General features: G+C 35.7%; 1 protein-coding gene across 7 annotated transcripts in view; it reads left to right on the top strand.

Moving 5' to 3' along the window:
• The window catches only part of LOC117210107 (glutamate receptor ionotropic, NMDA 2B), a 314,001-nt gene that overhangs the window by 125,972 nt on the left and 171,868 nt on the right, over positions 1-16,161 (top strand). For 6 of the 7 annotated variants that reach the window (XM_033452785.1, XM_033452781.1, XM_033452783.1 and 3 more), the window contains exons 3-4: positions 7,460-7,954; positions 13,205-13,376. In XM_033452785.1, coding sequence (XP_033308676.1) covers positions 7,652-7,954; positions 13,205-13,376 — 475 coding nt within the window. In that variant the 5' untranslated portion in view covers positions 7,460-7,651. Of the gene's footprint in view, positions 1-7,459; positions 7,955-13,204; positions 13,377-16,161 lie in introns of those variants that run through there. The other variant, XM_033452782.1, reaches the window with a different exon arrangement.

Raw genomic sequence — 16,161 nt, 5'->3', positions numbered from 1 at the left:
GACGATACGCTAAAATTACGTTATGTTAAAAATTTAGGTATTTCAGAAAATTGACGACCAAATTAATAGAAATTCAACAAATTTGAGATGACAGATGTATCAGGGTTCTATGTCACATTATCACAACTTTGCTTCAATCTGTACTGGAAATGGAGAGAACTCTGAAACGAGCCATAGTATTGCTGACTTACTTACTGGCTTAAGCTTTGCTAGATGCTTCAATTTAGGGCATCATACAGCTGGTTACTGTACCCGGACAATGTTTGGTTCGCGTATAACGTGTCACATTCACGTACAACTTTGCTGCTCAACTCACATGAAATTGCCATTATCAGATTTCTGACAAAAGCCATTTAGAATTCCAGAATACCTGAGGAACTCTAAGGTCATTATGTAGACATCACAGATTCTGTCCAACGAATTCTCATGTGTTAAGGCTTATTATATCTTCGTTGATGGAGGCGCTCTTTGCTTCGTAGCCGTCCAATTTCAAATTTTTGAAATTCTCTTCTCGGTGTTTTACTCTTGATGTTATTTCTCCGTTACTTCTCTAGATTTTTAAGTTGTTCAGAAATGTAGATGATTTTCTCTATAAAATTTAAATAAGATTCAAAAAATTGTATTTTTATCTGCGTGTAAGTTTCCCTATATTCAATTTTATTTATTTCGAAATCGTGTAATAAATTATTAAATCATTTGAATTAATAGATCTTAATAAATTAATATTAAGAGAAAAAGATTATTAAGCCTTACAATTTCTTTTATGAAATATTCTCACAAAATTCTCTAACAAAACTCGCTAATTCTAAAAAAAATTTAGTTCTACCGTTGCTAAAAATTATTTACAACCCAATTGCATCACGGTGAAGTGTAAATCGAGAAACATATCGTCGAAAAGAAACTCGTTGGCTCGTAGAATATTTTTCATTAGCGACTTGGCAATTGACGTTGTCTATGGAATATCAATTAAAGCTTACCTGTAACACAAGCTTTGTCAAGCAACGAGAATTCACCGAACTATTACAATTTACAACTGACACAAGTAACGCTTCTCTGCACATCTAACTTCGTCTCTTCTGACAATGGTACAAGAACACGTGTTTGAAATATTACTAAGCAGACGAAATTCACGCTGGAAGCTAATTATCCCCCTAATTCAGCGACCACGGGAAGTTTACTACTCGACTGCAACTATCGACACAGAGAATATCATTTTCCAACACGTCGGAAGGATCTCGCGAGGTTTGAATGCGAGCTGCTAGCCTTTTGTTCCACCACGGAAAAGCAAGGAGATATTCGTTGTCCGAGAACAAGAATTATTCACGCAACCGTCGCAACGAGCAAACTTGAAACAATCTCGAGAGATCTTCAACTTGCAATCTCGTGCAAGCACCTAGAATTTAGCGAAAGGACCGTGTGCATCTACCGCCGAGACGTTTTTAATTGAATTCATCGTGCAACAAAAATTTCATCAAGAGTACTTGATTATTTCCTTCTACGAAATAATCTTCTGTTTCTCTTCTGCTACTTTAATATAATAATTATATTATAATATAATTATATTTTAATAATAATTTATAAATTGAGGAAAGTACAGGAAATTTAATCTGGATATTTAAGCATAAGCAATTTCAAATTGTGTCCTTTTCTTACAGAAAAGAAATATATTCTTTTGAAACTGTTTGGTCGTACTGTATGAGTTTCTTTACGGCCTTCTAGCAAAATATTACAATCGAGTTATTCTTAAAATTGTTATAGTTTCTCACAGATATTATTTTTTTATTATTTAAATTGTACTTTACAATTTGTCCGGCTGGTAAAATTGTCCATTTGGTAAAATTTTCTAATTTAATTGTTAAATAACACGCGAATGGCTACCCCCAGCGAGATACTATCTTCGAGTTTGACTTTTTTATTTTTTTAGTGAGGTCAATGGGGTATTTTCTTTTTAGTCTTACAGATATTATAACCGTAGAAAAATTGCTCCGAATATTCTTAACGTGGATAGGGTGTTCGAATTGTAGAATTCTGAGCAAGAATTCAGGTAAAGTTGAGATCTGGTTCATGCAAGTCTGAAAATTTTATCAAGAATATTTCACATTCAGCATTAGCATCGTTCTTTACGACATCAAAGTTTTAACGTTAAAAAAGTTTTTTCGTTGTATAGCCAGGCTATATTGTGTTATATGTTTCAAACTCGTCGCCTTAAAAATAACATGTTAGTTTCACCACTCAATTAATCACCATTACCTTATAGTCTTGTGGGTTTTACATTTAGTCACTTGTAGTCAGAGCCCTGACAAATAAAATTAAACGTGCTTCGAGCAGCTGGATCGTAGTTCTCGTTAACGAAATTTGATCCATTTGTTTCGTGGCGCTTCTACGCGTTTACGAGAAATTACGGTGAGTTCTACATCTCGGGAATAGTTCGATAGACCGTACATTTCATATTAAATGATACTGATGCGCGTAAATGAACGCGAACGCGACACGAGGCAAGCAACTGGCGCTTTTAACGCGGCAACTTCGACGTTCGGGAACAATGAAAATTCCGCGTGACTCGTGTCTGCTTGTCGTGACTAGAATACAACCTGCGATCCTTCGACACATATCGACTACGACACGACACGATTCGAGACATATTCCAAATACAACGACATTCCATACAACAATCGAGCATTCTTCCTTTTTATTCGATAAAAATAAATATATATAAAAGATATTAAAAGTCTATATAAAAATTCATTTACTTTTTTGTAAAGTTTTGAAATTCACGGAATATCGATAGAAGATAAAGCTAATATCATATTATTTTGTAAATTGTCCCGATAGTGGCTGTAATAATATTAATTGATATTGACTGACTTTGATATTTCGTGTACATGTTATAGCACTATTAACCCTTTGAGTAGTAACAGTCTCTATAGGCGTCTATCGAGAGTTGATATAGTGTACTAACGTCCCCTAAAGGCTTGATTAAGGCTAATAGTGAGTGTTCGCCTTTAGGCAACCACCTTACATATTAAATCACGAAGTTACTAGCAATGTGCCATGTTTTGTAATAACTAGATGCGTGTGTTGCATAATTATATAATTTTTATAGACGACAACCTGTATAATGTATTATAGTTATATTTTTAAACCATGCACCATAAGTATCTTATTCTCGACTGAAAGAGACACTAAAAAGCTGTTTCGCTTCAGAAATTGAATGCATAAAAAAAGAAGGAGAAATACTTTGAACTACTTCAGTCTGACATAAAACTTTAAAATCCAAGGATCCAAGAAAATAGAGAAAATTAGGAATCGCAAAGGAAGGAAGAAAACAAAAAACCACAAGAGAAAGAAAAAGAACCTCGAAATGACGAGGACGAGAAAAAGGAAAAGTTAAAAAATGTAGAATTGAAATATTTAATTTTAAACTTGAAGTCCCATAAAATTGATATTCTCTTCCTCGAATATAGTCTGTATGAGCTTCGTATTTTTATCTCGTCTGTGTGTGTCTGTTGTCAAGCATACATGGAAAAGCAATTTTCGGCCAGCAGGTGATAATTCAAGTACTTGAAATACTTAATACTGGTCACAAAACCAAGGATTAATTTTCATTTTTCTATAACCGCACTGAGATATTTTCTCCCGAATATCCGAGACACTTGCATGAAACGCATAACTGGGTCAGATAAAAATCGAGAATACATTTGCATATCGAATCATCGAATATCACGCGTCTCCGTTGAAAATTCGCTAGATTCTTCTCATATCGCGTTCGTAACTAAGCCTTTTGGTTTCCATCTTTAACGCGTCATCCCAGTTTGACAGAATGTAACGCACGAAGCTTGTAATTTTACACGCATCATTTCGAATAAAATAAAGGACAAGATTTCGCGTTGTAATATTTTCATATTGCAATGATCAGTTCGAGTTTCACGCCGTAATAGGATTAGTCGCGTAAAATAAGCTGAAAGATAATCACGTTAAAGTATTATTCTGTGGATTATTGTTTACACAGAACTTCTCGCATTCGTGAAACGCAAATACGGCAGCTCGAGAGCAAAAATTACAGTAATACGTTGAAAATGGCTCGTGTTATCGCAGCAAAAAGCTCCAGAGCTGCAATCTTGCTCAAATATCTCTTGCAACGTGCGCACGCGTGAATTAATCACACACGAGTTACAAACGTCGGCTACGTACCATCAGGATAATTATCGTAAAGCGGCAAACGAATTGTTTCGCCATAACTAGCGTTTGATGTGCAATTTCAAGAGAGCCACCACCGCAATCTCGGTTTCTGTGTGCCGTTCTTCAACGTACTTAGCGTTTCTGGTCCTGATGAAGCTATACACATACTTAGGTTTAAGATCTTAATCCTCAATTGGTAACGACAGCTACGATGCTTTGTACGGAGTTATTTAATTCTAGAATACCCCATTCTTATTTATATTTTATTAAGTACCAAAAGTTACTTGTTACAAAAATAAAGTATCATTGGTTACGCTTTTAAATTATATCTGAATTATATTTCACTAATATTATACCATAGATGCATTGATATGAACACCTAGTCATGGTAGTAGCCAATTAGGTCATATTACTTGCCATGTAATTAATCGTTATACCGATTATGTAGTTAATTGCTTTGTTGTATAGTTGATACAATTAGGAATTATGTATCAAATAATACTAATTGTCCGGATCTCACCGCGAGAAGGTGTTGCGAATGATGAAGGCCCACCCTAACCGCGATCCATCCACCCTCCTTTTACGCAAAAAAATCTACAATTTATTCATCGTCAAATTTTGGTGTGCGTTTGCACAATGTTTGAAACAAACAGCAAAAGGAGCATGAAGAGGAAAAACCGACGCGAAAACTAGAAACCTGATTAGGATTCGTGACAACCTAAAATCTAAAAATTAAATTAAATCTTGCTCTAATCGTAATTCTATACGGGGCACTGCTTTATATATATATATATTTAAATAATGCTAAAGGTGTAAGTATATCTACTTTTCATACAATAGATTTTTTGTCCCAAATGCAATTGCAAAAGGGTTCCGCATATTAAAAAGGGATGAATTGTTTGGAAAATAAAGTTCTTGGAAACGTGGGTGCTTCAGAATGAGTACCTTCAATGACTGCACGTGTGGAGTACGTTCTTAAGGGCATCCAGTGCTTTGTGAAAGCCAAGCACTGTGAATACGTCAAGTTGAAAGAACAATAAAATCACGTTTTACGAGCACTTGGCAAGATTGTGATAAAAAAAAATATTTGATATTGTTAAAATATTACATTTCATACATGGAATATTAAAAGCAGTCAAAAGTTTCGTTAATGAAACATTTTTATATTTATCATGTTTTCGTTCATGCACTTTCGATATGATAATATTTAAAATGATATCAGACAATAAAGCAGCATATAAATATAAAATACCAAAAAAAAAACAATCAAAAGTTTCACGAACGAAGATTGTATACACGTGAATTTGTTATTTAAGGGGTATATCATATTCCTTACATTTTTGTATTTATAAAATTTGTCACATTTGCAACATCGCAACATTTACTTCTAAAATCTGCGTCTATAATGGTCAAATTATTCAAGACAATAAAAGCGACCACAGGTAATTGGCTCTACATTAGCATAGCTCTCTCGTGTATTAGATTCAAATACATATTTAAAGAAGCGCTCATTTTTTCACGCTAACAAATTGCCCGAACCGATGCACAAGAGTTTCTTCAACATTTATCTTGCGAATCATTATTCAAAAAATCCACTTTGCGAGCTTCGCGTTTAAAGCACAAGTTGGCCCTCTCTGTTGGCAATTAATATTCTAGCCACTATACTCTGTTCATTAATTTCTTTGAACGACCACCGACATTTGTTACATGTTTGTCGTCTTCTTAAAAAAATGTACACGCGGAACAGATTTAGAAAATCGCGATTTATTGCAATAAACACAATCGATCATAATAAATTGCAACGCTAGAAACGACCGTATTAGATAATATGGCAATGATAACAAATTTTATTGCTGTATCGAGGATTGTTATGCATTTATGAAAAATTCAAGATTGCCAAAAATGCACATAATGTGCAAAAATACGTAGAATATCCAAAGTATAATACTTACTTTAATATCCGGTAGATAAAGCATTTCCTGAATCGCGTTTATTACAATATGAATCTACATAAACATCGGCAGTCTATTTGTTATTATACTATTTAAAAATTGGGAGAATAAGATTTGTAAAATCGTCAAAATTACGTAATAAAACTTTATAGAAGTAAGTGATATAGCAAGCGTATGTATCGTTCGAAATCGTTGCATTGCGATAATTATTTGTAATTCCTATTCATCACAAAATTCATCGGAATATACGATACTCGATAGTCACGCGACTACATTAGAATTTACAAGGCAATTTTCCGCGGCACTTTCATACCCTTTTACGCGTCAAAATCCGTGTTACGAATTTCGTATTATTGTATAATGGTGCTATCGCTTCATCGATGATGAAAATTTAATAACACCAGTTACGTTCATGCGAAGCAATTAATTAGTATCGAACGTGCCAATCCGTATATCCCTTCAGCGTAATGTAATTTCTTTCCCTCGAGCAGACAAGCGGATAACGATATTTAACTGGTAAATTAAGACGAAGCAAATCTACTAAATAAAAACTACTCTTAAAAAATGCAAAATTGCAAATGAGCACAGTGAAATGCGAGATGAAATTGAAATGTACATTGCAAAGAAATATTTGATTTATTCAGAGAATTTTGTCTGTCATCCTACTATTCGAACTTTTTAAATATGAAGGATTAATGTTAGCCTTGTAAGATTATTACTTAAGGTGCCTCGCGAATTGCAGAAAAAATATTGTGTTGTTATTTCTATACACAGAGGTAAGATCAGGATAGTTATTATTTTATTGAATGGATAAATCTATCACACCGTTCTGAGCCAAAAGAACCTTTATTGCACGCGCTTACAAAAACTAGGGATAAAAACGAAAAGACATCTTAAGCCCATCGATTAAATTTATCTAACTAGGATTATCCTCTAATTACTATAATATTTCTTATAACTAACGCATCTGCATATGGATGGCGAGCACGAACTTACGTTGTCATTTTCAACATATTGCTAAACAGCAACACGAATATTTAACGCTCAAATATCATTTATACATATATTTTTCACAAATTGTTTCGAAAGTATCCATTCAAGACCACTATAGCTCTAATCCCAAAATACAGTTATGGCCGAAAGAAGGTCTAAAATTTGCATATTAACAAATTTATACTAAATACGTTTCACCGTGTCAGTAACGATCATTTACTCGTGCATTTACGTCTGTTACGTCTATTCGATCCAATATGTTGTTCACGCTATATTCGATACTTTTATCCTTTGGACCAAAAGTTAACCTCTAACCCTGATAATCTCCGTTTCAGGGTCTCGAGCACACGATGAGGGTTCGTGGAAAGGTTAGAAATGCCCAGTCGGACGCGAGAACGACATCACGTCGTGACTGAGCTATCCACCTTCCTGAATGGAAGCAGGGCGTGTGATAGCAGCGAGGCAACTGGACAACAGACCCACGAAAGGGCTGGCCTTAACAAGCATTCCGGAAACGTGGCGAAAAAATGAGGTGGCTTCTGTTCGCGTTGGTGTCACTTCTGTCGGTGGCTGGTAGCCTCCAGAGTAGTGGCGTGACGAGGGGTGGCAGTGGCATTCAAATCGGCACCAGCGATCGCGGAACACACGCGAAAGGCACCGGACTGTCCGGTGGACGAGGTCACTCGGGTGTAAGACTTGGCGACGCGAGATTCCCAAATTCTACGAGGCAGAGACCGTTTACCACGACTACTAGCACCACGCCGCCATCCATACCGAAAGTCACCATCGCGCCACACTCCGCTGACAGGAACAACTCCAACACCTTGAGAGTAAGTAGCATTTCACGAATGAAAATTTTCTCGATCGTTGGAACGTTAGACGCTGTTATCACAGTTGGAATCTGCTTACCGTGGATCGTAATCATAGACGCGCAAATTTTGACACCGACGCTGCAAGCGAATGGGATCATTAGTGTTCCAACGTTCATTTAGAGATTTAAGGAAATTAGGGGAGGAGGCAACAGAGACTAACGCGAGATGAAACTTTACGGTATCTGGTTTATCGCGTTACGCTGAAATAGCTCTGAATGAAACGCTTCCTTTCAGCTTCGCTGTACGAGATTTTAATAATTATTTTATTTTTGCTGATCTAGTCTCTGAATAGAAACAAACGAAGCGCATATGTCTGGAGAGAATTTATTATATTCGAAGTGTTCCGAGTTTTAGATTAGCTTTTAGGTTAGGGCGATGATAGAGGGATAGAAATTTAACTTGGAATAATCTGGAAATTGAAACTCCTTTGAATATGACTGGCAACGTAACTGGTAAAGGAAGTAGTTATATAGGAACGCTTTGAGTCGAGATGTTCTAGAATTCCTATTTTCTTAAAGAGATTCTCACCATCCGTGAAAACACGGTTCTTCGCTCAAGCTTGATGTATGACGACGACGCGGTTAATTTGTAGAATAAATACCTTTGGAACTGATTACTTTTTCTATCACTTTACAGGGAGAACAAATCAAAGCATGGCTTGAAAATTATTCTCATCGAAATGTAATACGTCAGATGTCACATTTTTTGAAGGAAGATATCTCAGTAGTTTTAGATTTGAGAAACACTAGAAAACGTTAACCCGCAAACAAGTTGAACAAATTTTATTTCGAACGTTATTCTTTATCACTATACATTTGAAAAATACTGATAAATGTTACCCTAGAGATATGTAGCTTGATCTTCGCATTTATTAATGTGCATCTTCCTGTAATGTCGCTCTTTGTTACGACGAATCTCGTGAAGAACGAGCAATTATATTACCACCCGTTTCATTCGCGCGTTCTTAGCTCCAGAAATCGAAGAAGGACGCTTGGAACGATGAAATTAGATGACCCCGTTCCTTCGTATGTTTCTGCTCCTTCTCTGGTATTCCCGATAATTTTCTTCTACCAATAGTTTGAACAGCAGTAATCAGGACAACATTCCACAGCTAGAATTCCTATCTGAAGACGGATCTTTCCCAGGCTAAAAGCGATTTCCTCTTTTTTTCTTTGACTTTCTTCGTTCGAGTCTCGAAACGACTTCAGTCCCTTTTTGAAGAGGGATCGATAAAAAATTCAACGTTCCCAGATACTAAGAAAATTTCTCTGCAGGATTTGTCCTACCTTCGCCAGTATGGCGTCTTGTCGTCCAAGACGGACCGATCTTATTTAATAAACAATGAGTTCGCCGGAGGATTCTCTTGAATCGAACGATCGTATTTATAGGTAGGATATTTCCGTAACATGTAACCAGTTTCGAGAAGATAGCTTTTAGTTGAAGATAGTGGATATATCTTGCTCTTCCACAGTAATGCACCTACTCGAAAATGATCAGAACGAACTTCTCCTTTAATTCGCTGATATTACTGTTACGGGATGAAATTTCTCTTGGAAGTTGAAACTTTCGAAGTTTAATGGTATCATTGGGCCCTTCGCTTCGAAACCACTCGAAATAAAATGGACATAAAAGAAATCTCCTTAATTTTAGAAGATGTTGATGTGCTTTCCCTAAGTTTAAGACGGATCCCACCTATAAAACTCTCTATATAAAATACGAGTAGATTCAGATTTAAGTATAGATTTTTTCTCCGACAATGTTTCGTTTCATCGTTTGAAACAAGTTGATAAACTATTAACAATAACGATATTCTATCGATATTTTGTTATGTAAAAGTTTGTTAATCTACGACAGAAAGAACGTTGCAGTTTACTAGAATTTTTTATTTAAATCAGTCTACACATTAACAATTGCTTCCACGATCATTTTCTATACGATAATATATTTATAAAGGAACGAAACAGAGAATTCTAAAGATACACATTTAACTCAAATCATACAGAATCGTAAAAGATTAACTGAAAGAACGAAGATTCCAGTTCTTCTTTCATACCATAATAGTAAGAAAATTGTGACACTTTCACACCATTTTCCCAGAATAGGGAAAATTCAGAGAATTAATTGAATCTCCGAAGAATAATCGTCGTCACGTTGTCCGCTAATTACGCGGCAATGACAGCCGGTTCGCGCGAAGCTTTTTTTCAATTGGCCTTTCTCTCACTCTCTCTCTCTCTCTCTTTCTCTCTGAACGGCTGCTGGCTGAAATACTATCCCCGCGGTAATTACGAACTTCTTCCGCCAAGTATAACTCGCCAAGATAATCGCTTTAAACGCGCCACGGAAAAGCCTGCCGGACTCCCTCGAGTAATTATTCCGTCCCACGCGGCGGTCGCCATTACTCTCCATTTTCGACGGCACGATCTATCGCTCTCGATCAGTCCTCCAACTGACGTTTAATCATCGTAATGCACACTTTTCACTGCCAGACAACAATTAACGTCGAGATCGCTATGGGAACGGTTCTCGTCATCTACGGCGATTTTATTCTTAGAACTACATCTACGAAATGATGGAAGATTTCTCGCTGAGATGCTACTGTGTATTTCTTCGAATAGATGGTAGTAGAAAAGATACGGCAATGGATGGTTAAATTCTGATAGGAAAATAATCTTTTTAACGGAGCTATAAATAATGAGAAGTTGAAATTGTTGAAGTTTAGTTTTTCAAGAGGGTATACAGTGGTGCGCGAGAGAAAGTTTGTAAAATAGGGAATATAAAACGACAGGATAATTTTACAGAATGCAAATATAATACATGTATGCCATAGAATAAAAAATTGTTGGCAATATCGTGACACATTTCTAGTATAAAGAATGTTAAAATTCATAGGGTATCGATTCTAAACTTTCCTCTATTCTTCAGCCTAGGTATCTCATAGATTTCAATTCTTAGTTTATTCTGTTTTAGTTTTCAAACGAATCTTATGCCACATTCGAGATTCGTTTCTCAAATTAGTTTTAAAAACTGGCTATCTATCTCCGAATTTATCTTGTTGGGGAATTTTATTTGTCGAGAACTCGTCCTTAAAAGTAATGTTAAATTCAATTTCACGGGATAAAATGAACTTAGTGAAACGTATAAATTATGCTACAGCCGTGTTGGTACTCGTAATAAACGAGGAACAGACTTGAGCACCGAGACATATTAGCAAAAACCAGGAGGGTAAATGGGTTTGTACGATATGAAAGAGAAAAAAACATGAAAATGAGAAAATTCGAGACGCGAGTAGACAGAAAATGACGCAACATGTATAAAATGAAAAATCCAGGGGAAAGGAAAAAGACATCAGCGAATGCAATAAAAACGTGACAAAGAGGGGCAAAATTAAGGTTTGAGGAATGGAATGGGAAGGAAGGGCTCGGGAAAAAAAAATGAAGTGAAAGGCGATGAAAAAAAAAAAGTAACTGAAATTTAACAGCGAGAGAAACGAACGAACAGAAGAGCAAAACGAGTAGATAGGGGAAAGCGGGAAAAGGGAACCCAATTTTTAAAGCATTAAGTTAAACTGCCGCGAAAACGGCGGCAATTATGGCGGCACGCTCCGCGTAGAGAACTGGGTCGCGATGTCTAATTGTAAAGGCAGGATGATTTACATTTCTAATTAAACATATATTTCAGGCAGGAGTAGCGCAAAAAGAGAAGGATGTTCCTTCTTCTCGAAGAACTGCGAACTTTTCGAAAGTATGTCTCAATTATAGTTCACTCGGCGTTTTCAACTTCTAAAACGGAGCTAAAGCGATCGTCGAATAGTTTACGGATTTGAGATTATAATATCGGATGAAGTCGTCGTTATACATTCTGAATCTATGAATATCAAAAATTAGCAGAACTTTCGAAGATACGATGAAATTTGTGATATTTCTTCGTGAACACATAGACCTCGAATCTTATTCAATTTGAAACTTGAAACTATTTCTTGTTATTTTTCTCCTTCCTCTTTTTTTCTCAAGTCTTTTTCTTCTTTTCTCCCAAAAGTCCTTTCTCCCTTTCCCCTTCAAATTTCTAATCTTAACGAATTAGATAATAATGCAAAGTACTAATTACAAATAAGTTCGAATCGATTTATAATCGAGCAACCCTTACACGTTCTTAAATCGTTTTTTTTTTTTGTCATATAAAAGATAGAAAAATGACTGATAAATCCTTATAGTTGTTATATAATTCGGAAAGAAAAGTCTTATTTTATAGAACAATATAATTCGTCGTTTTTTCTACTATACATAAAAGCTACGAAAAAGATCATAGGTATCTTTAAAACGAAAAAGAAAATCATTTTCCGTCTTAAACTAACAACATTCGTGTCTTCTAAACGATTTCAGACGTAGCCAATGGTACGATCGAGAAAAGTTTGCAAAGTGATAGGCAGAAATGTAACTTACTGTCCGTTCTCTGCCTACGTACCATTCATCTGGCGCGATCGATTTGCGCAACAGGTGCGCGCTGATCCATTCTCGTCGTAACAAAGTGAACACTCTACCCTGGATGCACTTTTTCGTCTGTTTGAATGCGTAATACTTGCCTGTTCTATTATATCACGCTTCTTACATTTAGATAACAGTTCTGAAAACGATATAATACATTAAACGACTACTTTATTACTATGATAATGTTACTTTCTTCTAAGTAAAATTTTACGAGCTTTCTAATATATTTCTAATAACAAGTTTCAACTCCTTCTAGTATACTAAGACAATAATTAATAATTTCTTATTGAATTTACAATCGCGATATTTAAAGTAATAGCCAATGTATTTCGCAACGCGAAATTACTTCTAACTAAAATATTTCATCTGGTTCCTAATGTGAATTTTATAGCAAGTCTCAACTTCTATAAAATAAAAAAGGAGCGAATAGTTTATTATTAAAATTTACATCGCGATATTTAAAACGAGAACGACTGGATGTTCTGAACGGTAAATTATTTATACAGTTTTTGAATAATTAAATTCGTGATTGAGTCTCAGCAAAAGTGAAATAAAAATTTTATTTCCAGTGACTAGTATGGAAAGTATAAATGTGTGATTAATTTCTGAAATAAACGACAACTCTTTAATGATGTTTAAAGTGTCCCAATAGAGATACAAATTTTTAAGCGTCGGTTCCGCTTTCGACTCGTGTTTCACTAACTCGTGTTTTCTCATGTAACAGGTGGGCATGATGGTTCCGCACAAGTCCTTCGCTGTCAGAGAATATACGAAGGCAGTGACTTCATCTATTAACATGTTGCAGAAGAGCTCGAGAGGACCGAAATTGAAACTTTTCGAGCAGTACGACATCCACGTGAAAGTAGGCATGAAGTCCCTGACGCCGAGTCCCACTGGTAAGTCATCTTCTTTGTTCCTCTACATTTTTCTCTATCGCATAGGATATAATTAAAATAAGATAAAATTAGTCTTCCAGTTAGTTCGAAAACAGGGCGATCAACTATACTTATAGCGGAGTCTCTCAGAATATAAACTGACCAACTTCATTTTTTACCAATTTATCAATTTCTCCGTTTCTTGTCAATGTCGTTCATGTTTGTCACGTCACTTTTTTCCGCTTTTCAATTTATGAAGTTGATCAACGTGGCTTGTGAACAGTTTAGTTAACGTTTCACGCAGGATCGTATAAAAATACATTGAAAGAACTTTTCTATTACAAACGCTAAGGTCAATTAACTATTTATTATGAAATCTTAATTACGAGCTAATAAACGATACTGCATATACAGTCACATAAATGTGAATTAATCCACTGCGAAAATTATTTCAATTGAAAAGTAAAAGAAAGTGACGATACTACAAAACGGCGTTATCCTGTCTTTAAAATTTGCCTGAAAATTTACCATCATTTATGTTACTTTCTTACAATAAACGGACATATGAAAGTATATTATTTGTTCTGTAAGAAGTTAGACTCTAATCACATATCTGGGTGATGGGATTGGGCTCTTAACGAAACACGAAGTTGATTAGTGTGTCTTCTGAGAAGCTCACAAATGAAACTTTATCCTGCTATTAGTCTCAATTTTTGCGAACTCGATGACAGGTCTGAAGCTCTTCTATCTCGGTAGAAGATTTCGTGATGAGAATACTGTGTTTTGTAACTCGATGGTTCGTTTGCGCCTGGCACGGTGTTCTTCGTGGCCATTAGGGCGAGACCATGTAGAAAGGTTTCCCTTTACCTTCGACGACTCCATCCCCTTTATTTCGCTATCTTATTGTCCCCTCAATAGTCTGACTAACGAGAATGAAACAAACCGACAATGAATTAAGAATTCTCCGAGTGTTTCAATTAATTCTATTCGTCAGATTAGAGCACGGTGAAGGAATTTCAGCTATGAAATAAAGAGAAACGTATCTTCAAAGTTGATAAAATCGTTCCGCAAACACTACTTCACCCCATAATCCAGGTCTGTTCGTTTCTCTTACCTGCATAATTGGAAAGATGAAAAAGCGAAGGAATAACCTCTTCGCCTCGAAGCTTCGACTATGTCAATTTAATTCTCCTTGAACCTTTGCGAACGTGGTATTAATGTTCAGATGGAAAAGATTTATCTGGTAATTATGATTAAAGAACATTAAGCTTGCAATTTCACATCATCAATATGATCATACGTATCCTTGTGCATAATGCTATCGAACGCAAGATTATTGTTAAAGTAAATTTACATTGATAATAAAAGTTACATTCCAGACATTAAATATACAAACGCGAATTTTTATTATAATATTTCAAAGATACAAATTTGCAAATGTTTTGCGATATTCTCTATTTTCAAATCTTCTATGAAAAATACTACAAAACTTCTTTCCTTCTTAAATGTTACATGGTGGTGCAGTCTTCATCAGTTATTTCTCCACAAGTAACATTTCTTATTCGCTGTAGCAAACCATGGCAATAGATAAAGCACGATACCGTGGTGGTCAAAAAAAGGAATTTTTATTTAACCTGACGTGATATTTTTTGTTTGTAGCTCGCTTGGACTATTGGAGACTTTGCTATGTTTAATTTTATTAGTTGCGGAAAATTTAACACAGGTTCTTTGATCCTCCATGGTGAAATGTAAAAAACTCGCAAGTTACTCAATTAACCGTAGAATCTATCCTGTGCAACCAATATCGCCGGAAATTAGCAGAGACGTTAGAATTGGAACTTTTCGATCGAATATTTCTATCACAAGAAACTGAACATGAAACAATTGCACTGGACCTTTCGATGCTACATTATTTTCGCTGAATAGAGATAAAATATTTCCCAGAATAGCAAGAAGATTAAAAAGAAAACACCCCACTGACCTCACTGTAGCTATTTGGCAATTAAGTTAGAAAAATTTACCAAATGTCCAGCTGGGCAAATTGTAAAGTACAAATTAAATAATTAAAAAAAAAAAAAATAGCAAATCACATCTACACGAAGCTCCTTGATGTGACCTAATCTCTAAACATCTCTCAGCCCCATCTCGTTTCTTGTCTCTGTTAATGATTTCATCTCATTCACCTCTCTATGCACCTATTCCAAGACCAGCTAAATTCATCCAATGGAACAGTAAATCTGGAAACACGAACAGTTTCATTGATAGACTGCGCATATTTATGCATTTATGTGAAATTTGAAGACGTAGAAATGAATGGAATGCACATAATGTATTAGGTTGTCCCAAAAGTTCTTATAAGGAAATAGTAGATGCTCAACATTTTTCGTTTTATATTATTTTATTGAATTATGTTTGATCCATTTTCTTCTATCACTACAAAATGGATCATACATGAATCCATAAAATAATATAAAATAAAAAATGTTGGGCAGTTTCACTTATGAAACGAAAGATACTTTTGGGACTACCTAATAGTATCGTGGACAGGTTGCTTAAGAAATATCGGGTGAACCATAAACAATGTTGCGAGGAAGCCTAAGTGCCGACAGGCCAAAAGGGTCTGGAAACTTCAATGGGTCGAGCAGTCCACCAATGTATACGCGGAAAAAAGGCCTACGTAACCGTGGGCGAGGGCGGTTGCGGAACACGTACGTGGTGGGGCTATGAGAAAAGACAAAGGGATGCTAAGGGAGAAAGACGAATTAACAGGCAGTCCTGAGTTGAGAAGTCAGTGTTGTCAGCGTTG

Source organism: Bombus bifarius, unplaced genomic scaffold (genome assembly GCF_011952205.1).
Source record: "Bombus bifarius isolate JDL3187 unplaced genomic scaffold, Bbif_JDL3187 scf7180000008199, whole genome shotgun sequence".
NCBI lineage: Eukaryota > Metazoa > Arthropoda > Insecta > Hymenoptera > Apidae > Bombus > Bombus bifarius.
This window is presented reverse-complemented; position numbering and strand designations above follow the sequence as displayed.